At 44.5% G+C, this 27,840-nt stretch overlaps 1 protein-coding gene across 2 annotated transcripts in view; it reads right to left on the bottom strand.

Moving 5' to 3' along the window:
• Micu1 (mitochondrial calcium uptake 1) overlaps positions 1-27,840 on the bottom strand; it is a 156,929-nt gene that overhangs the window by 120,352 nt on the left and 8,737 nt on the right. For both annotated transcript variants that reach the window (XM_034523998.2, XM_076916794.1), the window contains exon 2: positions 2,651-2,812. In XM_034523998.2, the coding sequence (XP_034379889.1) occupies positions 2,651-2,811 (161 nt within the window). In that variant the 5' untranslated portion in view covers position 2,812. The remainder of the gene's footprint in view (positions 1-2,650; positions 2,813-27,840) is intronic.

The raw sequence follows: 27,840 nt of genomic DNA, 5'->3' as shown, positions 1-27,840 counted from the left end.
CATGTGATTTGTTTCAATTAGTTTCCTACAGCACATTTGAAAGATCATTATGCTTTAGAACACCAAGGTTCTCACCGTAGGTCACCATGGAGCCTGCATGACAGTTCCAACCTTGCTTTTGTCTTTGTAAGTAAAGTCATGCTAAGTGAAGACACAAGGTGCCAGCCATCGCAACCACAACGTGGCCACTGCACAAAAGGCTTCAGTTACAAAGAAAGGCAAATTTAAGTGGGGAAGAGAGCAAAATGGGAAAGAAGTGTGGGGCAATGAAAGGAACAGAGAGCACAGGATAGAAACCGTGCAAGCAGATGCAAAAATGTCCCTCGAATTTCTCAGGCTGACAACATGGCACCAACCCTGATGCCACCAATCCTGATGGCTTCAGTTTATCAATACCCTTTAGTTCAAGCCCATAGTGAGGAAAAGAACCAACTCTAGCCAGCCATCCTCTGACTGACACAGGCAGGCAGGCAGGCAGGCAGGCAGGCAGGCAGGCAGACAGACAGACAGACAGACAGACAGAGACACACACAGACACACACAGACACATACTGATACACACACACCCCTCTGACAATTTCATACACTGTAGATAGTATATTCTCCCTACTTTCATGTCTGTTCTTATGCCCCTCACACTACTGTCAGTCACCCACTAGAAGTTTCTTTCCCACATTCAAACCTTTTTGGTTTGTTTTGGGACTGAGTTTAACCATGGCCATCTGTGTGGTTTCGGGCTTAGAGCCATCTGTCAGAGGCTGGTGGACTAACCAGCAAGTATACAAATGAAGACAATGGCTGCCATTTTCTTTTTTGTTGTTTTGAGACAGGGTCCATCTCTCTAGACCTGGCTGTCCTGGAACTCTCTCCCGTGTAGGGAAGGCTGGCCTCAAACTCACAGAGATCCACCTGCCTCTGTCTCCTGAGTGCTGGGATTAAAGGTGTGCACCGCCACCACCTGGCTTGCGTCAGCCTCTGAGTCTGAGAGGGGGATGCTTTCTACAATTTTTAAGTAGTTGAAAGTTATCAAAGCATCAACATTCAGTTCCCAGCACTCATGTCCGGGGCTCACAAGCACCTGTAACTCCAGCTCCAGGGGACCCAATGATTCCCTCACGCATGCGCACATACCCCACACAAATATACACACGTAGACATAGACAGAAATCTTTTAAAAGGATTTAATTTTTAGTGGCAATTTGAATAGACGATCGACAAAGGAGGCCAAAGAAATGGCCACCAATTCTGGGAAGAGGCTTGGCATTGGCAGCTGTCGGGAAGCACAAAGCAAAGCACAAGGAACCATGCAGTGTTCTGAGCAAAGAGTACAGAGTGAGCAGGGACAGGATCCCTACCCAGCCAGACTGCGGTGGTGCAGTGCCCAGAACCCAGTGGAAAACGGTTTGGGTTTTACTTTGTTTCAAATACTATTTTTTTAAATTTTATTACCCTTATTTATGTGTGGGGAGGCGTCCACCACAGTGAGAGTAGAGGTCAGGGGACAAGTCTGGGAGTTGTTCTCTCCCACCATGCAGGTCCCAGGGATCAAACTCAGCTCATCTTGTCTGCTGACTGGAGTCTTTACCCTCTGAGCCATCTCGCTGCCCCGGTTTGACAGTTTTGAATCAAGTTTATATTTTCCTGGCAAATACATTCCTATGTATTTAGCCAAAGGAAAGGACGACTTACATATGAATTTCAAGGAGGCTTCTATCAATGAGAACAAACAAGTAGAAGCAAGCAACTGGTAAACGGATAAACTGTGCCGCCCTTATAAAAGAGCACTATCTGATTGCAAAAGAACTCCAACTTCTGATGCAAATGGATATATATCAGGCTAAGTCAAAGAAGACATAGCCAAGACATTGTTATTACTTTGCCACAAGTTGTTGAAAAGACAGGCTGCCCTCAAACTGTCAATGCTCCTGCCTCTGTAATCCCTAGGGCTGTGATTCGAGGCTATGCCACCAACCTGCCTCCAAGAATGACCCCACTTATGTCATGTTTCAGAAATATAAATCGATAGTGACAGAAATCAACTAACCAGTTGCTTGGAATTGTGGGTGACATTAACTAGCGTGGAACAAGCACAGGAGGGCATTATGGGTTGGTAGAAATGTTCTATTTCTTATTTGGGGGTGGTTACACAGCTATATGCATTTGATAATAATCATGGGACTATTTGTTTTACATGGGCACATTTTCTTATATACTTATTCAGTAGAATGTACTTCTAAAATGTACTGGTTTGGAAAGCCAAGTGTCAGGATAACAACCGGAAGACAGAGTGGAGGAGGCAGAAGAGAAACACAAAGTATGGCAGAGACAGAAGAATTGAAGACCGTGGCTCACCACATTTTCTGTTCTCTCCAGGGAAGGTTCAACAAGGAGGAAGAAAATGACCAGGTGATATGAGAGTATGGGGATTAGTTTCCTGTGGCCACCAAAGTCTGAAGTTTCTAAAGCGATGCTTCATTGTGATGCAAACACGCAGCAGGGGCAGCAGGCAGAGCTGGATGAACTGTTTGCTCTCTGCTCTGGCAGGGGGCACAACTATCTGATAAACCTTATTCCATAGACCAACATCATCAATGCCAAATGATTCAGCAAGGACATTCTGATGTAAAACCAAGCCAGAAATAACACTCACTTCTTCCATAGGAGACCGGTACTTGCAGTCACTGCAGATGCTCCCAGGAACGCCACCAACATCAGTCTTCGTTTGGTCTGTGCGGGCTGTGATGCTCCATGGTACCAGCGAGAGCCCACGGCTAGCTCTGCCAACGCAGAAAGGGCGTTAAGACGAAACATCCTGTGGACAAATGACAGAAACGTCACTTTTTAGCTGCTGACTGTGGTGACAATGATGACCATGATGGTGGTGGTGGTGGCAGCTACATCACCAAATGCTGATGTAATACTGACAGACATCATCCTGTTTTGCAGGTATTGGCCTCAGAACAACTTAGGCGAGCTACTACTTAACTACTTATAAGCCAAAGGAATCAGTCAAAGTTAAATTAGAAGACAGAAACCATGCGCTCACTTAAACAGGGAAATCCTGATGTAAAATACGGTTAATTTTAACAGGAGAGTTGGCCACACAGACGTAAAGAGACGGCAGCTCTAGGATGCAACCACACTCCCAGGGCTGACAGAGAGCACCCAAAAGGGGCCATCCCAACCAGGGATGATTCCCAGATCTTATTTTTTTTGGTTTTGTTTTGTTTGTTTGTTTGTTTTTCAAGACAGGGTTTCTCTGTGTAGCCCTGGCTGTCCTGGAACTCACTCTGTAGACCAGGCTGGCCTTGAACTCAGAAATCTGCCTGCCTCTGCCTCCCAAGTGCTAAGATTAAAGGTGTGTGCCACCACTGCCCAGTTGACTCCCAGATCTTATGGAGAGGACAAAGCTATGGAAACTTGGGAATTTTACAAAGGTATCATATCAGCAAAATGTACTAGAAAGCCATTTTGGGGGAATGCCAGGAAAAGCCATAAGAACTCATGGCAGGACAATCTGTTGGTAAGGCGCTCTCCTTGGATCAGGGGAAGCTACTGTATGTCCCACTGAGGTGTGAATGGCACAGAGGCAACAGTGAGAGCACAGAGAATCAGAAGGGACAGCCCTACCCCCCACCTCCCAGCTCCTGGTGAGAAACAGGAAGTCTAAAGGGAGAAAGTTGCTCTTGTCACAGGTGCAAGCGTGACTAAGCGGAAAGTCCATGCAAGAGAGAAGTGGGGTCCGGAGCCTGAGGCTAGACTGTGCCACATTTTAGCTGGAAGTCCTTGCTATTTCGTGCTCTAATGCTGAGAGATGCTGCCATTAAAGTAATTGAAGTTTGATTTAAATCTTTCTCACTCCCAGCCCTCGGAAAGCTTCCTCCCTACCAGATTCTTTTCATTTCATAGTTAAAATATCACTAAAGAAAGCAATTCCTTTAATGCAGTGATTCTCAATCTTCCCAGTGCTGCAACCCTTTAATACAGTTCCCCGTGTGTGGTGACCCCCAATCATAAATTATTTTCATTGCTACTTTATAACTGTGAGTTTGCTACTGTTATGAATCGTAATGTAAATATCTGATATGCAGGCGATCTGATATGCAGCCCCTGTTAAAGACCATTGGAGAACCGTTTGGGTTGAGGACCGTTTGGGTTGAGAACCGCTGCTTTAATGTTTTGCTTTGTATTGCGACCTCACCAAGATGGTACCAAAAGTGAAGTCCCTGTCCTTCTCAATCACCAAAACAAAGGTTTTAAAGGCTAAGAAAGCCGTGCTGAAATCCACAGAGCAGACAAGAGTGCATGGCACCCACCTTCCTGGCAGCCAGGGCATTGGAAGCAGCCCACATACTGTCTGAAGGGTGCCCTCAAGAGAAATAAGCCGAGGCACTATAAACCATCAAGTCCCCTAAGGAACATAGAAGACAGCACACACATGTTCCCTACAGATGTCAAGGATGCCTGACACAGCTGTGAAGAAGCTCTTGTGACACTGCTGTGGCCAGTGTCACCCTAATGAGCTCTGATGGAGAGGAGGCCTGTGTCCCATGTCCGGGTGACTAATTATAAACGGACATTTTGTTCATCATAAGACAGACACATCCGTAGTATTTGTTCATATTACTGCTCAACAGACACTCACCTTTACACCCCCCATCCCAGAGGCTAACTCCACTTTCCTAATCTTTTAATTTGGGGTACGTCTCACTATGTTCCTCACTCTGACCAGTAGAATACAGACAAGTTCTGCAAAGTCCTTTAGGACATGCTGCTGCTAGTCTTCCTCTGCGTCACCCAGAGATCATTCTGGAAGTAGACACTGGCCCTTCCACCTGGCTTCCACAAACCACTGTCAGCTCCAGCTGAAACAGCTGAGCACAGCAGATCTTCAGAACACTGCTGAGGAATGCTGTCTGGCAGTGAGAGCCACGAAGACTGGGGGCTCTTCCCTGCCTCAACCAAGGGCTAAGTCAACATCCAACAGAGTGACTGAGGCACTGTCACTAAAATGACCTGAGTAAATCCATGCTGCCTGGCCATGAAAGTCGTCTGAGAGTGTAGAGTGAAAAATTATAAAGGCCATTTTATGAAATATGTGTAGATTTTTCCGCCTTACAGAACTCGGAACTGAAAATAAGATTTCAGGCCTTCACATTCCAGGTGAAGGACACTTGCTGGATTACATTCCCCAAGCCTCACCCAAGGCAGGAAGGCATTCCTGACTACAGATAAAGATGTTATCACCTAGGTGGGGCCATAGCCCTATAGCCGGAAGGAAAAAGTGACTCTAGATCGTTTGGGCTAGATTCTCTGAAATGTTCCACTGTTCTTGGTTACCCCTCCCTTGGTCTTCCCAGTGCTATGTTCAAAATTTGTAAAACAACCAATCATGTGTAAGCGCGCGAAAATGCCTTCCTCCCCCCACCCCATGCTATAAAAGACCCTTTATCCCACCACACGTGGCCAAAAACCCTGCTCTTGGAGCTAAAGAGCATGTCGTTTTTGACCGCCGGCTCCTCCCCTAATAAACCTCTGCTGATTGCATCCAGGTATGGTTTCTTGTGATTTTTGGGTGGTCGCGATTCCGGAGGCTTGAGGAAGGGTCTCCCGAGTATGGGGGTCTTCATTTGGGGGCTCGTCCGGGATATGCGACCACCTTAATCCAAGAACCACGCTGGGAGGTAAAGGGACACCGCGGTTTTTTCTGTCTGTTTGTTGTGTGACCTTTTGTATAAATTGCCTGGTTTTTCATGTACTGATTTCTGGTTTTTCATGTGCGGGTTTGCCTAAATCGTCTGATTTCTCGTGTGCTAGGGTTGCCTAAATCGTGTGCTGTTTTGTCTAGGTTTGTTTAGTTATTTGGTTTCTAAGTTGTTTGTGCCCGTCTGTCTGAATTATTTGGTTTCTGAAAAGTGCACTTCGGTTTGGACTGGCAGCTGTTTCTGTCTCGTGAGGGGCAGTAAACCATTTTTGTTTTGAGAGGAGACAAATGAGTGATTAGCAGACGTGCTGGAGAGTCACTAGCTGCTGCACCCCCAGAGACGTTTGGGGGTTCATCTAGGTGCCGGGGAGGATGTGGAATCCCTCTAGGCTGGCACAGGTTTGCATCTAGGTGCCGGAGAGGACGTGGAATCCCTCTTGGCTGGCACTGGCGATTGAGACGGGTTTTTTTGTTAGTCTTTTTGTGTGTTAACAATGAAAACTAGAGAGAAAAGGTCAGAAATGGCCACCGTGGTAGTTGTGCTCTCATGGCAGTGTGTCTATTTTTGGATTGTTTATTCCTGGTATGTTAGAAATCTGTTAGACTTGGTCCAGCATAGGCTGACCAAGTTGTCTGAATCTGTTAAATCTGAATCTGTGAAGACTGACCGCGTTGTCTGGTTATTGGAGTCTTACTTGGAAGGCGAGAGGACTTCCAGAAGGTCAGGGGATCTGACTGTCAGGTTTCAAGAGACTGAGCGCTCCTACTTGGGAGAAGACGTGGAATCCTTCTCCATCTGGGGTCGTGACCAAATGTAGTTAAGTGTTATTTGTGCCACCCGTGGCAGGGGTGAGCTATCTGTGTTTTATGTACTACACGTGAGAGGGGTGAGTTATTTGTGTTGTTTTTTTATATGTGTGTGTCTTTTCTTGGCAAATCATCTGTGTGTTAGCTGTTAATCTACTGTGTTAAACATCTTGAGTTAAAAATAGGTAACATGATTGCCGGCAGAGAGAGAAATGAAGCCGCCGGTACAAGAATACAACTGCAGAAAGGCGGGCAGGTCCTTTAATAAGGGGCAACTACCTCAGTTCATGCTCGTGGTTCGTGTTCCTACAGCCCGCCTACCGCATGTAGGGTATGCTTCAGGTAACAGCACATGGAGGGTGCCCTCACCCAGCCCGCACTTGGCGGGCTACAACTCGTGGTTCCCCAGCACAGCAACAGCGTGCAACAGCTACCTAGTTTGGTATTCCTGGCTGTACTGGGTACCTTGAGGTCACTAGTGCAACAAATGGCGGTTTTCCACCTGCCGCCTATGAAGATAGATGAGAACCCAGGTGATAAAAGAAAAAAGAAAAAAACCTGGCAGTGGAGCCAGGACAGCTAGACAAACAGCCACAGCAAGATTGTTCACCTGAGAGTTAATAATTTTTTTTTTTTTTTAAAAAGAGAGACAAGAACTGGTTAAAACTGCTTACTTAATTTAGTTTAAAACTTACTTGTGAGGCAGTCTTGATTTACACAAGAAAAACTGATAATTCGCCCTGCTCTGTGGCTAGGAGAAGGACACAGCAGAAAGCAGAAAAAAAGGGGGCCAGCAGTTTTTTTAGCTTCTGTAATAAGGAAGTTGATAATGATTTTTCCCAGTTTTATAAGTAAAGGAGTGCTTTTTTTTTCTAAAATTACAGCTTAAAAGTTATAGGCTGCCCTGAGTCAGAAATATATATATATATATATATATATATATATATATATATATATCTCCTTCAGTTTTGATAAATTTTTTAGCCATTACTGTTTGAGACAATTTCATTATTTGTATGAGATTTTCATTAAGATTTGGTTCAAAGATGAGAGTTCTGACAAGATAAAATTAAAGAAGTGGTGAAGACTTGTGCTCTTACGTTAGACATAAAAATGTTTACTTTATTGTTCTTGTTGTAATCAGAAATAACTCTTTAAAAGGTTTTTATAGAACTATGACCAAAGTTTCTATTTTGTTAAAAGTTAAATTCAAATAAGTGTCAAATGTAACTCAAGTTGCCTTTTAAAAATTGTTAATAACTGTATGAACCTTCAACATCTTAATAATCCTTGCTGTGAAATGCTATAGATAAGGCTATTCATTCTGATTTGGTTTCTTTCTTAGAGCTTCAGAGGTGAGCTCACATTACACCTGTGGACAAGGTACTGTTTGCAGACTGAATTAGGTTATGGTCTCTAGTGTGATGTGAACAGCAGTCATGCAGCCTCACAAATGCATCAGTCTACACAGAGTTCAAAGCAATAAATAAGGTAAAAGCCTTGCTTTCACAAGACCTTTGCAGGTTCTGGTCTTCAGATTGGGGACCCCGTCAATTGATCAGGCCGTGGTCAGCAGCAGGTCAATTTGGAGCAGATTTGACTGAGACCTCCATGTGACAGAAGGTAAGGGACACCCAGAGGCCCACGCCAGATTCCGCTGATAGGTCTTGAGAGAGAAGATTATATGAGACCCCACTAAGTTTGATCAGGACACATGAGGTTAAGCAGAGATCAGATAAGTTACCCACAGCCTTTCTAGACTAGCTCATAGAGACATTCTGTCAGTGTAGACAAGGCTCCAGAGGCTACAGAGACTACAAGATAAGTCATTAAAAGATTTAGGAAGTATACTACATATTAAAATGATTGATGGTAATAGCAAGTGAGAGAAGATTTAAAAGAAAGGAATAGAGAAGAGGAATAGAGAAGGTTTAGTGTAAGTCTAGAAGAAAAGAGTAGAGAAGAAGAATAGAGATAAGTTGGATAAGTTGCTGTGAGTCCAGAGGAATAGAGAGGAATAGAGGAGACTAGAGAGAGGTGAAGAAAGAGAAAGGTGACAGGAAAGAATTTACAGAAAGCAGAAAAAAGGGATTCCAATCAAAGAGAGATAAAACTCTTTGAAAAAGACCAGTGTGCGCATTGCAAGTAAAGGAGCCAGCTTCAGGGTCCAAGAGGGCCCTAACAAATAGAAGCCAGGGCCAGAAAATCCCAGGCCTCGAAAAACACCCCAAGTGGCAAAGATAACAGCTCTGTGTGAAGACGGCTATTGAGATAGACGGGGCAGCTTGGAGCCACCCAACTTTTGATAGACACAGGGGCTTCCTCCAGGCCAATGGGTCAAGGTATTCATGGACTACCCGAAAATGGTGGACTAAGAGATGGGCTGGGTATCCCATTCATTTATGGTCATCCTAGACTGTTCCTACCCTCTGTCGGGTTGAGACTTACTCCCCAGGATTGGGGCCCAGACAGGCTGCAACTAACTGACAAGAACTCACGGGTAGAGGAAAGGCTCCTCCTACTGACTCCAGCCGGGAGCCAAGGTAACCTGCTTTACAGACAGGAGCAGTTTTCTCCATGCTGCTCAGAGACAAGCCAGCGCTACTGTGGTGGACACATGCCATCTGAACTGATTCCCCACCCCTGAGATCATCGGTGCAGAGAACAACCTTGGAACTTGGGGCTGACAAGAAAGCCAACATCTGCATGGACAACAGGTATGCTTTTGCCACAGTCCATGCCTGCAAGGCTATATGCCAAGAGAGGAAACCCTGATGAAACCGGAAGCTGTAAATATTTGTTGCCCAGGATACCAAAAAGGGAGGAGATTCCAGCCTGAGGCAATAACCGGACAGATCAAGTGTCTTGATACGGCAGCCTGTTCCAGTTGTGGGCCTAAGAGATGGCCTCACTTAAAGCACAGAGTAAGAAAAAGAACTCAGATTGCTAGCCATCCTGCCAGATACTATCTAGAGAAAAAGAGACAATGGTGCACACAAGAAGGGAGAACTATACTCCCCAGAAAGCAAAGGATTTACCAGGCTAAATACACAGATGGACTCTTAAGATATGAGTGCAACCAAGCAGCCAAGAGACTTAAAGCGTATAAGGGACCTTAGGTTCTGAGCCAGAGAAATAATAAGACTTAGAGTAGATAAGAAATACCTAGGAGAAAACAGCCTAGAATAGGGACCTTCCCGAGGTTTCAAGTGTCCTAGGTAATTAGATCAGAGAGCAGTTTTAAGGTAAGTCAGGAATTGAAGATCCACTGTTTATATTGTCTCCGAAGCTCAGGACAGGTAGAGAGAATATACAGGACCCTAAAATTAAACTACCCTTGGGAACTGGCGCTGGCTAGAGTGTCCCTTGTTGCTCCATACCCAGAATGCCCATTTTGTGTGAGAAATGATTTTTCAGGCTACTAAAAGACTGTTCCTGGTGCTGTGGACCATCCGACCTCCTTGAAGTTCACCATCACCACCTGTGACTGATGCCAACTGGAGAAGATCCAGATGCCTGAACAACCCCCTACTCTTTGGCTCCAGGTCTTCTGCTATTCTACAAGGCTAAAGAAGCAGCAGGCCTTGACTCCTGAGACCACCCCAGAGGCACAGGGAAAATGCTGCCTTAGAGGATGGGGCTTAGTGTGTATACACCCAAGGTTAAATGACAGCTTGTGATTACAAGATTGAAGTTGAAATGTGAATCTAGAGTTATATAGATTTGTTCCTTTTGCAATTTCTCTTTATTATATATGTGATTTTATGTATATGTAGACAGCTATGTGCCACAAAATGTGGAAAAGTCAGAAGACAACTTTGAAAGTGTGCTACAAAGAAAAGGAAATGTTTTGAAACCCCTAGTCAATAGAATAGAGCCCAAGAACCCCTGCTAACAGATACCTAGTGCCTAAAATTGATAAATGGTAGACTTACAGCTTCGGGTTAACACCATGTGTTTCCACTGCTATCTTTGATGAAAACAAAGATTATTGTGTACTTGTCCAGCTAGATCCCGCAGGTACTCTTGAACTGAGTTTGAGATACACCCTAGATGATTCTGCAGACAGCCTATTTTCCTTGACTCTAGCTGTTACATTGTGACTAGGAGTGGCCATAGGTATAGAGACAGGTGTAACTACATTGATACAGACACCTCATTACTTTCATCAGCTGAGAGCTGCCACTGATGTGGATTTGAGAGCCCTAGAACAGTCAGTAACAAAGTTAAGTTGTTACTAGACTTGCTGTTTCTTAAAGGAGAAAGTCTGTGTGCTGCTCTAAGAAAAAATGTTACTATTATGTAGACCATTCAAGAGTGACCAGAGAGTAAATTCAGAAAAAAAGTTAGACCAGAGACAAGATAGAGATGCACAGCAACTTTGATTCGAGAGTTGGTTCAATCCTCCCTTGCTGGACCCCTTGTGATTTTACTTTTGCTCTTAACCATAGGCCCCTACATTTAAAATAGATTAGTAACTTTTGTTAGAGAAAGGATAAATGCTGTTCAGCTTTTTGTGTTGCGCCACCAATATAAGACTTTGGGTCAAGAAAATGGTAATTATGATGACACTGGAGTTTAAACTTTTCTAAAGATCCTAATCGGAAAAAGTGGGGTGAGAATAGACTTATTAATAATTGAGTTTTTATAATTAAAAACATAGCCAAATCGGAAAAAGTGAGGAATGTAGAGTGAAAAATTATAAAGGCCATTTTATGAAATATGTGTAGATTTTTCCGCCTTACAGAACTCGGAACTGAAAATAAGATTTCAGGCCTTCACATTCCAGGTGAAGGACACTTGCTGGATTACATTCCCCAAGCCTCACCCAAGGCAGGAAGGCATTCCTGACTACAGATAAAGATGTTATCACCTAGGTGGGGCCATAGCCCTATAGCCGGAAGGAAAAAGTGACTCTAGATCGTTTGGGCTAGATTCTCTGAAATGTTCCACTGTTCTTGGTTACCCCTCCCTTGGTCTTCCCAGTGCTATGTTCAAAATTTGTAAAACAACCAATCATGTGTAAGCGCGCGAAAATGCCTTCCTCCCCCCACCCCATGCTATAAAAGACCCTTTATCCCACCACACGTGGCCAAAAACCCTGCTCTTGGAGCTAAAGAGCATGTCGTTTTTGACCGCCGGCTCCTCCCCTAATAAACCTCTGCTGATTGCATCCAGGTATGGTTTCTTGTGATTTTTGGGTGGTCGCGATTCCGGAGGCTTGAGGAAGGGTCTCCCGAGTATGGGGGTCTTCAAGAGATGACCAGTAGACAATATTCTAAGGAGGCAGGACACACTTATGTTTTATTACATGCTTGTGTGTGTGTGTGTGTGTGTGTACATGCATAGGTACCATGGCATGTGTCTGGAGGCCAGAGGAAAACGGACAGAAGTTGTAGAGTGAAAAATTATAAAGGCCATTTTATGAAATATGTGTAGATTTTTCCGCCTTACAGAACTCGGAACTGAAAATAAGATTTCAGGCCTTCACATTCCAGGTGAAGGACACTTGCTGGATTACATTCCCCAAGCCTCGCCCAAGGCAGGAAGGCATTCCTGACTACAGATAAAGATGCCATCACCTAGGTGGGGCCATAGCCCTATAGCTGGAAAAAGTAAAGATAGTAATCTGAAATGGCAGAATAGGACACAATAGCATGGTGAAAACCACATTTTTGAGAAGAATGAGTGTGCAGAGTGATCTTACATGACTCTAGATCATTTGGGCTAGATTCTCTGAAATGTTCCACTGTTCTTGGTTACCCCTCCCTTGGTCTTCCCAGTGCTATGTTCAAAATTTGTAAAACAACCAATCATGTGTAAGCGTGCGAAAATGCCTTCCTGCCCCCACCCCATGCTATAAAAGACCCTTTAACCTACCACACGGGGCCAAAAACCCTGCTCTTGGAGCTAAAGAGCTTGCCGTTTTTGACCGCCGGCTCCTCCCCTAATAAACCTCTACTGATTGCATCCAGGTATGGTTTCTTGTGATTTTTGGGTGGTCGCGATTCCGGAGGCTTGAGGAAGGGTCTCCCGAGTATGGGGGGTCTTCAAAGTCAGTTCTCTTCTACCTCCATGTGTGTCCCAGAAATTGAACTCAGGCTGTTAGGCTTGGTGGCAAGGGTCTGTAACAGCTAAGCCATCTTGCCAGCTCCTTGAAACATTTTAAAAATAATATTTATAAAATGCTATCTAAAAAGTAGAAATAAATTATAAATGGGTGTGGGAATGTGGGGGCTCCGTGGTACTTTATAAACACAAGAAGACCTCATCAGTTCTCAGAGCCCATGCTGATTTTTTTTAAGCCCTAGCATACTGGTGCACGCCTTTAATCCAGCACTCTGGAGTTATCTACATAGTGAGCTCCAGGCCAGCCAGGGCTACACAGTGAAACTCTGTCCCACAACAACAACTAAACTCCAACAAAACAAATCAGGACAGGCAGATAGATTGATGGGCAGCTTTGACAAACTCTGGGCCAGGGACACCCTGTCTCAAGAACAAATCAAACCAACAAAACCCAACAACAACAACAAATCCACAGCCAGATAGTAGATGGTGCCTAAAGATCATGGCCAAGGCTGAGGCTGGCCTCTGGCCTCCACATGCAGACACCAACACAGCAACAAAGACTAGAAATGGCAGAGGCTGCTCAGTCAGCTTTTATCTCATGTCATTGCCAGCCTTGGATCAGCTCAAAATTCTGATCGGAGGGCAGAAAGTCAGGGACATTCCCAAACCTTAGGGTCTTTTTAAGCACTTCCATCAAAAGAATTATTGAAAAATGATTTTTTTCCTTCTCAACAATGACCTGGAGGCCACAACTGGTTTTTCCTTCTCTATCCAGGCAGATGTAGAGGAAGGCAGAGCCTTTCACCTCTGGTAAGGTATGCACTAGAGTTACTCACCTCTCCCTCCAGGCCCCTTCTCCACCCTGCATGGTCCAGTTCCCCAATACACAGCACACTGCTTTGTAATTTAAATTACCCTGGACTTGGCATGCATCTACCCAAGACAATATATTTACCCATAGATCTGCTTCACAACTCAGTTCTGAGTTTCCTCTAAATGTTTTTTTATTCCTTTTGTAGACACACAGTTAGGCATATACAGGCTAGCACTACTTAACTATTTCCACATGAGAAACATCTGTATAGTATTAATCACACAGGTTCTTACTTCTAATATTTATGTATATTAACAACCTCTAATTTACTAAAATAACTGTATTTGGCTATCGGGACTCACATCAGACTCAGTCACTAGCCTGTTGCTGACTCTTTCCTAGGGCTGAGGGAAGGTCCCTGGCCAGGTCCACTTTCATCGTTGGAATTTTATCTGCTGTCTGTACAGACCAAATGGGGACACATTTACTTCCTGTGACTTAAGCCTCAGTTACACAATCCCAGTAGCCTCCCGGACCCCAGAGCTCATCTCCCATTTCTGTACATGTGCTAATCAAACCCAACATAGAGGCCGACCTTATCTTTTCCTCCTACCCAATAACTTCTGAATCTTTTTTTTTTTTCTGATTCATTTTTAAATGAACATTTCCCAGATGTCTGCATGTGTAGATATGAATAGCTTTGCTTCTGGCAGCAGTAACAAGGAGCATACAGAACACATATGGCTGGAGAGACTGTGGTCATCACCAGAAGAAAGGACTCCTTTTGTCTCAATGTGACAAAAAGGAATAGAGCCAGCACACAGGCTGCAGAGCTGCTCTGAGACAACCGGGAGACTAGGTCAGCCACATTCAATTGAGAAGATCTTTGAGTGCCAAAGTGAGAGTTTTTATCACACACACACACACACACACACACACACACACACACACACGAGAGAGAGAGAGAGAGAGAGAGAGAGAGAGAGAGAGAGAGAGAGAGAGACAGAGAGACAGAGAGAGACAGAGAGAGAGATTGAGAGACAGAGATTGAGAGAGAGAGAGAGAATTTTTTTCTTTGAAAAAAAAAAACCTCTTGTGATAAGAAAGCATAGTCTGAGAGGAGCCCTGGAGAATGAGGAGAGGGCAGTGGGAGAGTTCAGAGGGCAGAGGCCATAGTACAAGCCTGACAGAGCCCAGAGAGAGGCCACAGCACAAGCTTGACAGAACCCACCTTCAAAAAGCCAGACGCGGTGGTTCGCAACTGAAATCCAGTGATCCTCCTTTAAAACAGGAGGTGCAGGCAAAAGACCCCTTGGTTTCAGCAGAGGATCGAATTAACCTTGAAGTCTACTCTATCTCTTTGAAATGATCTCATTTTCCCATATATATATAAGTATGTTAATAAGCTGCCATCTTCTTTTTCTTTTTCCCTTCACTAATCTATTTTTCATTACAATGAACCCAAGTGAAGACCTCGAAGCTAAAGGAAGAGTAGTTTTCCTTCCCCATCCATTTTAAAAGGTAGTCAGCTGAAAGCACTACGTTGTGTGTATAGCTCATTACACTTCAGGAGCACTAAGCACTCAAGTCCACAGCATGATCTGGATTCAGGTACACAGTCTACCAAGAAAGCTGAAATACCTTTGTCCACAGAATGCCCGTCATCGTTGTTGGGATGGGATTTCACTACGATGCCCAGGCTGGCCTCAAACTCCTGGACTCGAGCAATGCTCTTGCCTCAGGCTTTCTGAGTAGCTGAAACCATAGTCACTACTACACCAGACTAGACTAGCAGAGCATCTTGAAGGCGAATCTGAGTTAACAGGAGGACAGCCTCCAGGGAATGGTTACAAAAGGCAAACTAAACTGTAAAGGGTAAATTACAGAAGAAGGAAAAGAAACTCTTTTTCTAGATCTTTCCTTTTTACTGGATTTCTGAAATATTACAAGATGGCATAGCAAGTGTCCGTGTGCAAACCTTGACCTGAGTCTGCTCCTCAGATCCCATACAGGACAGAGAGCCACTTCCCCAGAGTTGCCATCTGACCTCCATAGGGACTAGCCTGCACGTTACTAATTTAATAAATGAAATGAAAAAGACTTAAGTCCTCACTTAACCCCATATTCTACAGTTATGCCTCAGTCCCCCCAGGCTTGCTCAACAACATCTTAACTCAGTTGTCTCTCCTAGAGTCCAGCCTCCGTGTAACACTGCAGTGAGATTGTTAGTCCTGCTGATCCAGCCAATGCCACTCTTACTGTTATCACAGTTAATGTTACACTCTTATCAGGGTAATCTTCATATTGCCAAACCCTAGCTAATTTCTGTCCTGATCCTGCCTTATTTTTAAGAAGCACCTGAAAAGATAATTACTCCTTCACCTTCAAAATAGTCATATACCACTCTGGGTCATGGTCTGACTCCATCTATAAATGGATGCTCAGATTGTTTAATCCCAGCATTTGGGAGGCCGAGGCCGGTGAATCTCTGAGTTCAAGGTAAGCCTGGTCTACATAGCAAGTTCCAGACTAGTCAGGGCTACATAGTGAGATTCTCTATCTCATTACATACATAGACAGACACAGACACAGACACAGACACAGACACAGACACACAGGCTTAGTGATGCCATAGATAATGCAAATACAACTCTGAAGTGTTCATGGACCATTTCAGAATGTATCCCCATGGGTAAGTGATGACTAACTATGCTTGCTATAACATCACATTCTCCTAATTCTATTGATACAATATGGGAATCTTTCTAGAATAAGAACACTAGAATAAGTGGGAAAGAAGCAATGTCACTGGTGGACACCAGCAAGAGTGGAAGAGAGATGTCACCAGGGCACCGAAGCCAGGATGATTCCTGAAAACCTTCCCTCAGGTCCAGCTGCAGTCTCACTTAAGCTCTGAAGCCACAGTGGGGTGAGCAAGCAAGAGCTTACAGAAGCCTACATGGCAGTCAGCTTTTGTCTTTGAAAGGGACGCACGCATGCTATAGTTGACGTGTGTAAGTTCGCGTGGTCAGGCTGTTAAGGGCAACCTGTTGTTTCAGCTGTTTCCCCAGGCTGCTCTTTCAGGCAGCAAGTGAAGTCATGCTTGGCCATAGGCAGCAGTAGCAGTGCTTTAAGTGCTCTTCCCTGCCTCCTTCCACTTTCCTACACCTGGCTCTCTTTGCTGAATGCCTACCTACTGTGCTGGCTGGCTTATGTCAGCCCCACACAAGCTAGAGTCACCCCAGAGAGAAGGGAGCCACAGTTGAGAAAATGCCTCCGTAAGATCAGGCTGTAAGGGATTTTCTTATTTAGTGGTTGATAAGGGAGGGCCCAGCCCACTGTAGATGGTTCCATCCCTGGGCTGGTGGTCCTGGATTCTATAAGAAAGCAGGCTGAGGAAGCCATGGGGAGTAACCCTGCATCAGCTCCTGCATCCAGGTTCCTGCCCTGCTTGAGTTCCTGTCCTGACTTCCTCTGGTGATGAACTGTGATGTGGAAATGTAAGCCAAATAAACCTTTCCTCTCCAGCTTGCTTTTCTGCCATGGTGCTTCATCAGAGCAACAGAAACCCTGACTAAGACCTACCTTTCAGAGGTCTCCAAGGCTGTCTGAGGACCAACTTTCCCTTTGTATCTTCTCATCCTAGACAACCTCCTCATATCCTATAGCTTTAAGTTGCACTTATATGTAAATTCTTCTCAAAAGGTCATCTCTAGCCTATGCTTTCCATAAGGTCACAGCTAGGTTTAAGCTCCTACTTGATGGGCATCTCCAATTTAGTTTAGTCCCAAACAGGAATCCAGATTTTACCAATTTACTCCTTTCATCTCTAAAAACCAAACATCTAGTCATTCAAGCCCAGACACAGGCATAAGTTATCCTTGGCTTCTTCCCTCTTAAACTATCAGGCAGACTCCATCAGAAAATGCTTTGGGCCCTCTTTCTAAAAAATACATAAATCCATATAATTTATTCCCCATGACAAGTGTTGGATTGACAACTCTTAGAAGATAAAGTAAAATCTGAAGCTTGAACCTAATTAGGTCAGCTGTTTGCTAAGGCTGTGTGCACACAGACAGACAGACAGACAGACAGAAATAAAATCAACATTTTTCCTATTATTCAACTGACAGTTGTAACACCTATATTGTCAAAGTATGATATTTTAGAATCATCTGTCCATGGACATGCTCTAAAAACAGAACAGAACATACAACCTACTAAAAGTTCTTTAGATAGAACCATAGAAGAGGAATCCTGAGAGATTCAGGAATAAAACAACAGAAAATTTTCATCATGTCTGAGTGCATTGGGGCCCCAGGTATGATGATCACTGGCGGAAATTATCATGCTGGGGGTGAAACTGGCCTATCCCAAGGACCCTGGCACATCTCCCAGGAGAAGGGCTATCCAGTTCTGGTAACTGGGGCACACACTGAAATCTGCACATGCACGTTTCCTGGCGCTTGCTGCATCATTTCTGTAAGTTGTAATTCTGCCGTGGTCAAGATGACAGATATTTTCTCTCTGGCTTTGGCCAAAACTGTAAATAAATTCACTTTTCCATGTATATACATTATGTTGTTTTCTCTTAATGCGGGTGAGTCTCCCAGGACTGGGCTCTATGGCTGGGAACTCCCGAAACATGATCAGACTGCCTGCCTTCTTATCTTATCGCCTCCACCCTACATGAGTTCTTGGCTGAGACCAAGGAAAACATAAAAGCACACAGATCCTGGACACACAGAGAAAAGTCAGGGATGAGCAGATCTCAAACATTTGTTTCAGAGGCAACAAAAATCCCATCCACCTCTGGAACAAAGCAGCCCCTTTAAGGAGAGGACCAGAGCTGGAGGTGCAGTGCAGCGGTTGAGACCTGTGGAGCAAACCCAAGACCCTATGCTATGCTGGCAACCAAGAGGTGCAACAGCAGAAGACTGAATGAGGAAACTGTGGTCAGCCAATGCAATGGGATTTTCTCAGCCATAGAGAACAAAGTTGTTGCTTGCAGGAAGATGGACACAATTGCAGATAGTCATAGGAAGTAAACTAAGCCAGTCTCAGAAAGACAAAGAGTGCATGCTTTCTGTAGTTTGTAAGTCTTATATAGATGCAAAAATTATGTACACATATATGATATAAATGCAAAAGCACCTCCTACCCACCATACCCACCATTTGAGACAGGGTCTTCCTGCATATCCCTGGCTGGCCTAGAACTCACTATATAGATTGACCAAGCTGCCCTCAACTCAGATCTACCCATCTCTGCCTTCCAAGTAATGGGGCTGGAATTAAAGGCATGTGACATCATGCCTTAACTGGCTCCAATTTGTCCCCTTTGGCATTGCAAAATGATGTCACTTACAAAAAGTTTTAATAAAAACAGTGCAAATTACAAAAAAAGAAAAAAAAAAGAAAAAAAAAGAAAAGAAAAGAAAAGAAAGAAAGAAGAAAGAAAAAAGAAAAATCACACAAAAAAACATGTTTTAACTTTATGAGTCTGTGGTAGGCTGTCTCAAAGCCTATAGGCTGGACATGCCTGCCACAGGGATACAGCAAACAATGGGAAGAGAGAGAGGGGGAAGGAAAGATGGAGCTATACGGGGGAGTGTGCTCAATATACACATGTACAAAAGTTAAAAATACTTCGGGTTCAAACCCTGCTAACCAACAATAGTGTTAAGAGTACCGTCATGGGGCGACGTATGTGGAAGACACCCAGAAGCCTGCTAGTTCTGTTCACAGAAGCCATTACAATGTGCAAGTATGTAGTAGAGAGATAGGAGACAGAGAAACATTATGAAGAGAGGTGAACTGGAGAAGAGAGATGGTGAGGACCAGCCTGATGGGAGGGGCCTGCCATGAGGCCTGAGGCCATGGTTAACTTCTGGCCCATACTGCTGCTGAGGGCCGTGGCTGGGTCCATGGCCACATAGCAGTGGGGGTCTGTGTCAGTCCCATGGCTCACATTACCACCGAAGACCATGCAGACATCCTTGGCTGCCATCTGGGACCATGTTGGTGTCTAAGGGCTGTGCAGAGCTGACCCAGCCCCTCACTGGCTGCAGTACTCAGGAGAGCAGGCCCTGCACAATGCCTTGGTAGCACAGTAGAGCAGCTGGTCCTGGTGCCTGAGCAAGGGTGAGCCAAGGGAGAGCTGGCCCTACCCCTTACTGGCTCAGGAGAGTGGGCCCTGGGCAATACAGCAGAGCTGGCACTGGTGGTATGGGCACCGGTGAGCCAGCCCCAAGAGTGTGAGAACAGGAGAACTGAGTCAGCCCCTTGACAACTATGGCATTGAGTGAGCTAGCCAGGACAGTGCTGGAGAGCTCACATGGTAGTGTGGGTGAGGGAGAGCTGGCAAGCTGACCAACTCAGCTGACATCCAGGTCCAGATCCAGGGTTTGAAGTTGGCTCACCCCAGCATCTATATCTCATCTGTAAACTGCTGGAGCACACAAAGGGCCTGATCCGGCAGATCCAAAGTCACAACGGATCTCCATGACACAGGGCAACAACCGGCTATCCAAGAGAAGTGTGGGTGAAGATCCAGGATTGTTGGTGTAGCAGACACCAGAAGCCTCACACCAGACCAGTGACTCACTGCAGTGAACATTTGCAAGTAAAGATGTGTGGACAAAAGGGTACACTGTGGGACACACTGTGACACACTGCAGCTTCCACAACAAGATGTTTCTGTAGTTTAGTTAATTTTGGGTGTTTATTCTCTTTGGTAGGGGGTTGCAAGGGATGTGGAGAGACAGAGAGAGAGAGAGGAGTAGGATTGATACCCATGATGGGAAATTCACAACGAAGCAATATAAAGGAATATTATGTTTTTTTAGAGTACCATTGTGAGTGCAGACTTCAGTGGGTGCTGTCTGCACTGAGAAGTCTCCAGTGACTCAGTCAGCCCTCTCTTCCCAGAGATACCCCATTAAATGGAGATTTCCTTTGTACATATAAATGTCTTAGAAAATTCAGTTTTCAGATCTTCTTTTATAACTGCGGTTTCTTAAAATAATGTGCTTGAAATGATCCTTATGTCCAGAGGCACATGCCACGTGACATATTTTGACTCCTACAGTCATGTTTTGGAGTACTATGTCCTGAAGCCCATCATGTTTCGAATATACTGTGTGGTTTTTCTCTGACTGCTTGTTCTTTAGTGTGTACTTGTCCAGTAGTGAGAGGATGGGGTAGACTCCTGCTGTCCTGGAACCACCTCACGCCTCAACAGGAACAGCATTCTTGGTTTCCAACTGTTCTGTTGTTCACTTTGCTTCATGGTGTGCAGCATGATATTCTGGCATGCTAACAAGGTCTGCAGTGACCCCGGGTTTGCTGGGGAGTACCTGGCTGAGTCACTGAGAAGAGTCGATTGTGTATCCTCTGCTTGCATTCAGTGTTCCTCTATTTCTACCTATTTTTTTTTTTTTTAACAATTTATGAAAAGTGTAATCTAAATTTTAGGCATTTACCCTAAGAAAACATGTTGTGAGAAAGATTAAAAAAAGCCCCCACGTTAGCACCGGCTATGCTCCAGTGAAGCAGTTTCCTCGCCCCCAATGCTGTGGCCACCCAACTTGAGGTTCTATGGCTGTGGCTCCTGCTTGCATTCCCAGACATCCACCCCCTGTGGTTAGCTGTCACAAATCCCAGTAACCCGGTAAAATCAAAACTCTAGAGGCTTGTAATTTATCAGTCAGGTTTATATCAGTAAATTCTCAACCCACAAAACGCCCACACAAATGAACTCCGAGCCAACTGATATAAGCTGCCCACCTAGACTGGACAAACTGTCCTGTATTAATCCAGCCCTTCTATGATATTCATATTTAAAGCCACGTGGACCTGGTCCGTCCTTCTCTTCCTCTATCTTCCTTCCTTTTCCCTGTGTGTCTCTATCTCTCCCATCCCTACAACTCCCAGCCTGCCTTCTTTATCCACTGTGCAACCATAGCTCTAGCCTTACCTTGTGCCTGCCCTCAGCTGCATAGAGACAGCGATCCACAAAAACATATTCACAGAAATCTTAGAAACAAATGTTGACAGCAGCTACATTCATAGGCAGCCATATTTAAAAAGTATTCAGTATCACTGGGCATTAGCGAAAGATTAAAAACACAAGGAGACACCGTGGTACAGCCATTTGAATGCCCAGGAGAAAGACAACCATCTAGGTACAGCGAGGACACAAAGCAAAGAGAGCTGCTGGACATTGGGGATGCAGAATGGCAGAGGCCCTCTGGAAGACAGCTGCTGTCTTCTCAGGTTAAACATGCTGCCCCCACAAGAGCAGCAATTCAGCTGAAGACATTTACCCTCGAGAAAAATAGAACTTTATTTTAAAAAGAAGAATAATCTGCATACGAGTGTTTATAGAAGCTCTCTAAGTTGCCCAAAAGGAAAATGTTCAATGTCTTACAACAGCTGAATGGATAAACTGTGGTACAGCTGTAGAACTGAACACACCTATAGTCAAGCATAGATTTGTCAAGGCTGGAGAGATGGCTCAATGGCTAAGAGTTTGTGTTGCTCCTCCAGAGGACCTGCGTTTGAGTTGCAGCACCCACAAGACAGCATAAAACCAACTGTACCTCAGTTCCAGGACATCCTCTGCCTTCTTTCTTTGGCCTGCATGGGGACCAGGTGTGTGTTCAGTGCATAGACACACATGCAGGTAGAAACATTCATACACATAAAACAACAACAAAAAATTGTTTAAAAAAAGAATAGATTTGTGATACATACAACAATTCAGATGAATTTCAAAAGCATTCTACTGAATTCAAACAGCCAGTCTCAAACAGTGAACGCTGCACACATGCGTGTGCGTGCACACACACGTGCACACACACACACACACACACACACACACACACACACACCAATGATGCCAAGGAGTGGAGATATGAGAAGCTCTGACCAGACAAAGATGGCATGAGAGAGCCGCTTGCAAAGGCTTTTACATCTTGTGGTAATGGTGAAACGAGTCTGTACCATTAAAAGTCATGTATCCCATTCTGTAGGATTGTACTAAAGAAAAACAGGAGTCCATTTTGCTGTATAATAATTTTGGAGGCTTTTAAAAGCCACACTGTCCACTGTAGGATCTCACTGATATTACATTCTAGAAAAGATAACAAAAAAATCAGATCAGTGGGTGTTGAAGGTCAGAGGGCGAGAGAACAGGATGACCTCAAAGGGGCACAAGGGACTCTCTGGAGGTAAGGGAGCTATTCTAATCTTGATTATTGATTACATTCGCTGCTAAAAGCTAAGCATATACAAAGATAGGGACCATCTCAACAAGGAAATGATACTTCTGGAGTCGAGGATATAGACATTTAAAACTTTTCAAATATTTATTTTTATTTTACATGTATGTGTGTTTGTGTGCATGCATATGTGTGTACCATGTGTGTGCCTGGTGTCCATGGAAGCTAGAAGGCAGCTCTGGATCCCTGGAACTGGAGTTACAATAGTTATGAGCCAACATGTGGGTACTGGAAACCCAACCTGGGTCCTCTGGAAGAGCAACAAGTGCTCTTAACCTTCTCTCTCCAGCCCCAAAGGAATAGGTTCGGTTTCTTGTCTGCTTTTTGTTTTTTGAGCCCAAACCTAGATGACAGTTGCACATGAATTATATTTCTACAATTATTTTTTAAAGTGTGTGTGTGTGTGTGTGTGTGTGTGTGTGTGTGTGTGTGTGGCGGAGGCAGAAGACAGTGATGAGTCTGCGGACAGCACAGGCTACAGAATGAGATCTGTTTTGTAAAAGAGAACAATTAGGAAGTTTTATCCAGCCTACCTTGAACTCAAGATATCTTTCTCTATCTGCCTCCCAATTAGCTGGACTATAGGCTAAAACCACCAATGTCTGGTTAAAGGATTTCTATATGGTGTATGTGTATGTGAAAAAAACAATCTTCTCTTCCATCCAAGGTTCATGGTTAATGCCTCTACAACAAAGGACATATTTATTAAATAGTATGCAAATGTATTTAAATTTGAAAATTGTTGTTATTATTATCATTATCATTATTATTATATGTATGATATGTCTTAAGTCAGGCATGGTGGCATATGCCTTTAATTCCAGAAGTAGAGAGGTAGGCAGGTGGATTTGTGTGAGTCTGAGTGCTACAAAATACACTGTCTTAAAACAAACACACACACTTGTGCACATACACACACACACACACTCATGTGCACATATACTCACACACACATATATATAATGACATGTAACCACATGAAAGTTATTAGGTAGAGCTAATTATGATAGAAACAATCAAATGGCTCATGTAAGCTGACAGCTATAGCTTCATTTGTGATTTACATATCAGCTAATCACAATGTGACAATCTGTTTAGGATACAATGTGTTTTGTCAATAAAGCTTTAACATGTCAAGATAACTGGGTGACTAAAGCTAAACTTCAAAAATGCTGAGACTGACCCAGGAAGAGTACATTTTTAGTAAAGGAAAAATGCCAAACAGTGGCCAGCACAGATGCACTTAATTCTTCACAGAACACAGAGTCAGAACACTGTATGAGTGGTCCGAGATCAAACGCTCAGACTCTGAGGTATAGAAACGGCACAAGAGGACAGAATAAAGGGATCAGACTGAGTAAGACTGTCTCCTTGCGTCTGCCGAGGATTCTGCTGTTCAAGTGCCCCTCCCAATCCCTTCTCATCTGCCATTTGTAGTAGGCTCAATTTCCACAAGGGGAAAAGGGTACTCATCCAGAAAACATAGTAACAATTTTGTGTAGGAATAAACGTGTGAGTCAATGACATATCACTCATGGTCACGTTCAGCCAAGAAGAATTACTTGTAGTACAGGCCAATCTGTAAGGATAATGTGTTTATAGACAATCACACACATATATCAGGTATATATGTCTGCCAAATGAAGCCTTTTCTTATATAAATAACCATTCCGTGTCCTTTCCCTAGTATTCACAGAAGTAAACACTGCTATACATACTCCCTTACAACAATTTGCCTCTATTTATGGTCTCTCTAAGAACAAACATGCCAGGCTGACAAACCATCTGAGGGATTTCACAGGATAGATGCCTACTCGCTCTCCCGCCCCCACTGGACTTTAACTTTTGCTCTAACTTCAAGTTTCCCAGGTACTTTTTCTTTCGAAGAAAAGGGGGAGGTGTTTTGCTATGTTAAGAAGCTGTTCTTACAATAGTGGGCTCAGATGCTCCAAGTCTGCCTCCTCTGTCACTGGGGCCACACCCCCTCTTGGCCAGGCACTTAACAAGAGTCTCCTGCTCACTTACAGTGCTGTTGTAGACTTTGGGACTTCATTAAACTCAAACGAGACAATGAGAAACCGAACACGCAGAACAGTACGAGCTGCTGCTGTGTGCTTTGTTTCAGTCTGTTTTGCTCTAATAAACAGAGGCCCATAAATATCCTACTCTACATAATTAATCAGTTCTAGCGATCAGGCTTAACCATCTTGACCTCTTAATGGACAACAATTCTTCAGGAACTCAGGACTATGTTTCATTACTGATGGCAATTATGTGCTTACCAAGGGAAATATGGATAATAAGTCACCACAAATGGCCAGGATGAGGGCTACAGAGATGGTGCAGCAGGCAAGAGTACCTCCCTTACAAGCATGAGGACCTGAGTTCAAATCCTCATCACTCACATAAAAAGCTGGGCACGGCTACTAATGTGTGTGCCTGTGACACCTCCTCCCAAGCACAGAGACACACAGTGGAAACACAGACAGGAGGATTGCAGAGGTTTGCTGACTGACAGCCTAGCTCCAGCTTCCTGTCTCAAGGGACCAATGCAGAGAAAGGTCCAGCAGGGTGCTGAATTCTTCCTTGGGTCTCTTCAGACACATGTGCACATGCATCATCCACTCACATGTGCGTATGCACGCACGCATGCACGCTCACACACATACACACACACACCTGAGCACAATGTGTAACATGAAGTAAATTATAAATAAATGTTTGCCTAGAAAGTAACAGAAGTCAATGCTGCTAGCCAGGCATGGTACACACAGCTGCAATTCAGAGACCAGAAGGACAAGGAGATGGAGAATATGACATCAGCCTCAGCTACACAGGGAATCCCAGGGCCAATCTGGGTTACATACTGAGGTTCTGTCTCCAGCAAGCAAGCAAGCAAGCAAGCAAGCAAACAAACAAAATAAAAAGAGAAAAAACCAGGGCAGTGGTGGCGCACGCCTTTAGTCCCAGCACTTGGGAGGTAGAGGCAGGTGGATTTCTGAGTTTGAGGCCATCTTGGTCTACAGAGTGAGTTCCAGGACAGCCAGGGCTACACAGAGAAACCCTGTCTTGAAAAAAATAAGAAAAAAGATTATTTGGTTTGTCTGTGTGGCACACACCTTTAATGCCAGCCCTCGGGAGGCAGACGTGGGCAGATTTCTGAGATTTATGAGTTCAAGTCCAGCCTGGTCTCACTCTGTCAGTAAGTTCCAGGAAAAAGAGAAAGAAAGAGAGACAGGGAGAGGGAGAGGGAGAGGGAGAGGGAGAGGGAGAGGGAGAGGGAGAGGGAGAGGGAGAGGGAGAGGGAGAGGGAGAGGGAGAGGGAGAGGGAGAGGGAGAGGGAGAGGGAGAGGGAGAGGGAGAGGGAGAGGGAGAGAGAGAGAGAGAGAGAGAGAGAGAGAGAGACTAATTAAAATAAAATATTACATAAATATATAAACCTATGTAAATATCATCTTTTTAACTAGAATTCAAAGAGTGAATTAAGAAGACATTACCTATCTTTGCGATGCTGCCATTTGTGACGAGCAGTTATTTGCCCTTCTTGCTGATTCCTGGCACATAGCTCTCTAAAACCACTGGGCTCTCAGAGTGTAGTTTTCTATTCTTGGGAACAAGTAAAAGGAACTTATCCTAAGTGCTACCATTTTGTTTTCAGACTCCACTTAATCACAGGGAGAAAGTAAATCCAAGGCCCCAGGCCAGTGTAGTGGGATTAGCTACTGAACACTAGACGTCCCAATAGCTACACAGCTTCTGTTGTAAACAGCTGTCTGACTCCAGTCATCTCAGGGACGCCTTGTAAGGAGACAGTTGTTGCGTCCAGCCATCTCAAGGACAACTTGTTCATCTTGCTGGCAGGGTTAAACAAGATCGTATTCCAGGCCCAGGAACAAACTCCGATCCCACTTCTCCCATGGGTTTTTCTGAATTGTCTGTTAACCAGCAAAGAATATAGATCAGAGGACACTTGCCACCAAGGCTAAGGACCGGAGTTTAATCCCTGGACCCACAGAGTGGAAGGAGAGAACCAGCTCCTGCAAGCTGTCCTCTGATCTCCACGATGCCTGTCTATACGCACAAGAACAAGCACACACACTCTAAAATCCTAAGTAGAACATTCCCCGGAACTCTGGAGATTCTTGCAGCAAATGATCAAATTCAAGCAGGAAGTGTGAGATCTGCACAGCCGAGTCACACAGGAGCTGCAGGGACATGGGGGCTTACTGCTTGTGAGGAGAGGGAAGCCCAATCTAGTGGGACTGAGGCTCTAACCTGCAGGTAGTCATCTCTGCACTTGGGAGGTAGAGAAAGGAGGATCCAGCATTTCAGGCCATCCTTGCTTATATGAAGAGTTTAAGGCTAGCCTGGGCCACATGTGACTATTTTGTCAAGGCAGGGGTTGCGGGGTGGTCCGGGTCCAACAACACATGATCCGATTAAATATGGGCAGAAGACTTGAATGGACAAATATTCATTATGAGTCAGAAGGAAAATGTACTTCAAAACCACACTGAGGGGCTGGAGAGATGGCTCAGCAGTTAAGAGCACTGACTGCTCTTCCAGAGGTCCTGAGTTCAAATCCCAGCAACCACATGGTGGCTCACAACCATATGTAATGGGATTTGATGCCCTCTTCTGGTGTGTCTGAAGACAGCTACAGTGTACTTACACATAATAAAACAACAACAACAACAACAACAAAAGAAACAAACAAACAAACAAAAAAACCCCAAAAAGCCTTTGGGACAGAGTGAGCAGGGCCAGAGAGAGAGGGAAGGGGGCAAATAAGGCCACACTGTGACACTTTACCCAGCAGACTATCAGAAACTAACACAGAGAATAAACGGAGAAAAAGTGGAACTTGGATGCACTGCCGCTAAGAATGCAAAACTGTGGTTAATTTCCAATATGAAAATTCCTCATGCCAGGCAGTGGTGGTGCACACCTTTAATCCCAGCACTTGGGAGGCAGAGGCAGGCAGATTTCTGAGTTCGAGGCCAGCTTGGTCTACAGAGTGAGTTCCAGGACAGCCAAGGCTATACAGAGAAACCCTGTCTCGAAAAACCAAAAAAAAAAAAAAAAAAAAAAAAAATCCTCAGGAGTGGGATACTGTATCACCATCTCTGCCTCCTCCTCCTCCTCCTCCTCCTCCTCCTC

The sequence above is a fragment of the Arvicanthis niloticus genome, chromosome 20 (genome assembly GCF_011762505.2).
Source record: "Arvicanthis niloticus isolate mArvNil1 chromosome 20, mArvNil1.pat.X, whole genome shotgun sequence".
NCBI classification, from domain to species: domain Eukaryota; kingdom Metazoa; phylum Chordata; class Mammalia; order Rodentia; family Muridae; genus Arvicanthis; species Arvicanthis niloticus.
This window is presented reverse-complemented; position numbering and strand designations above follow the sequence as displayed.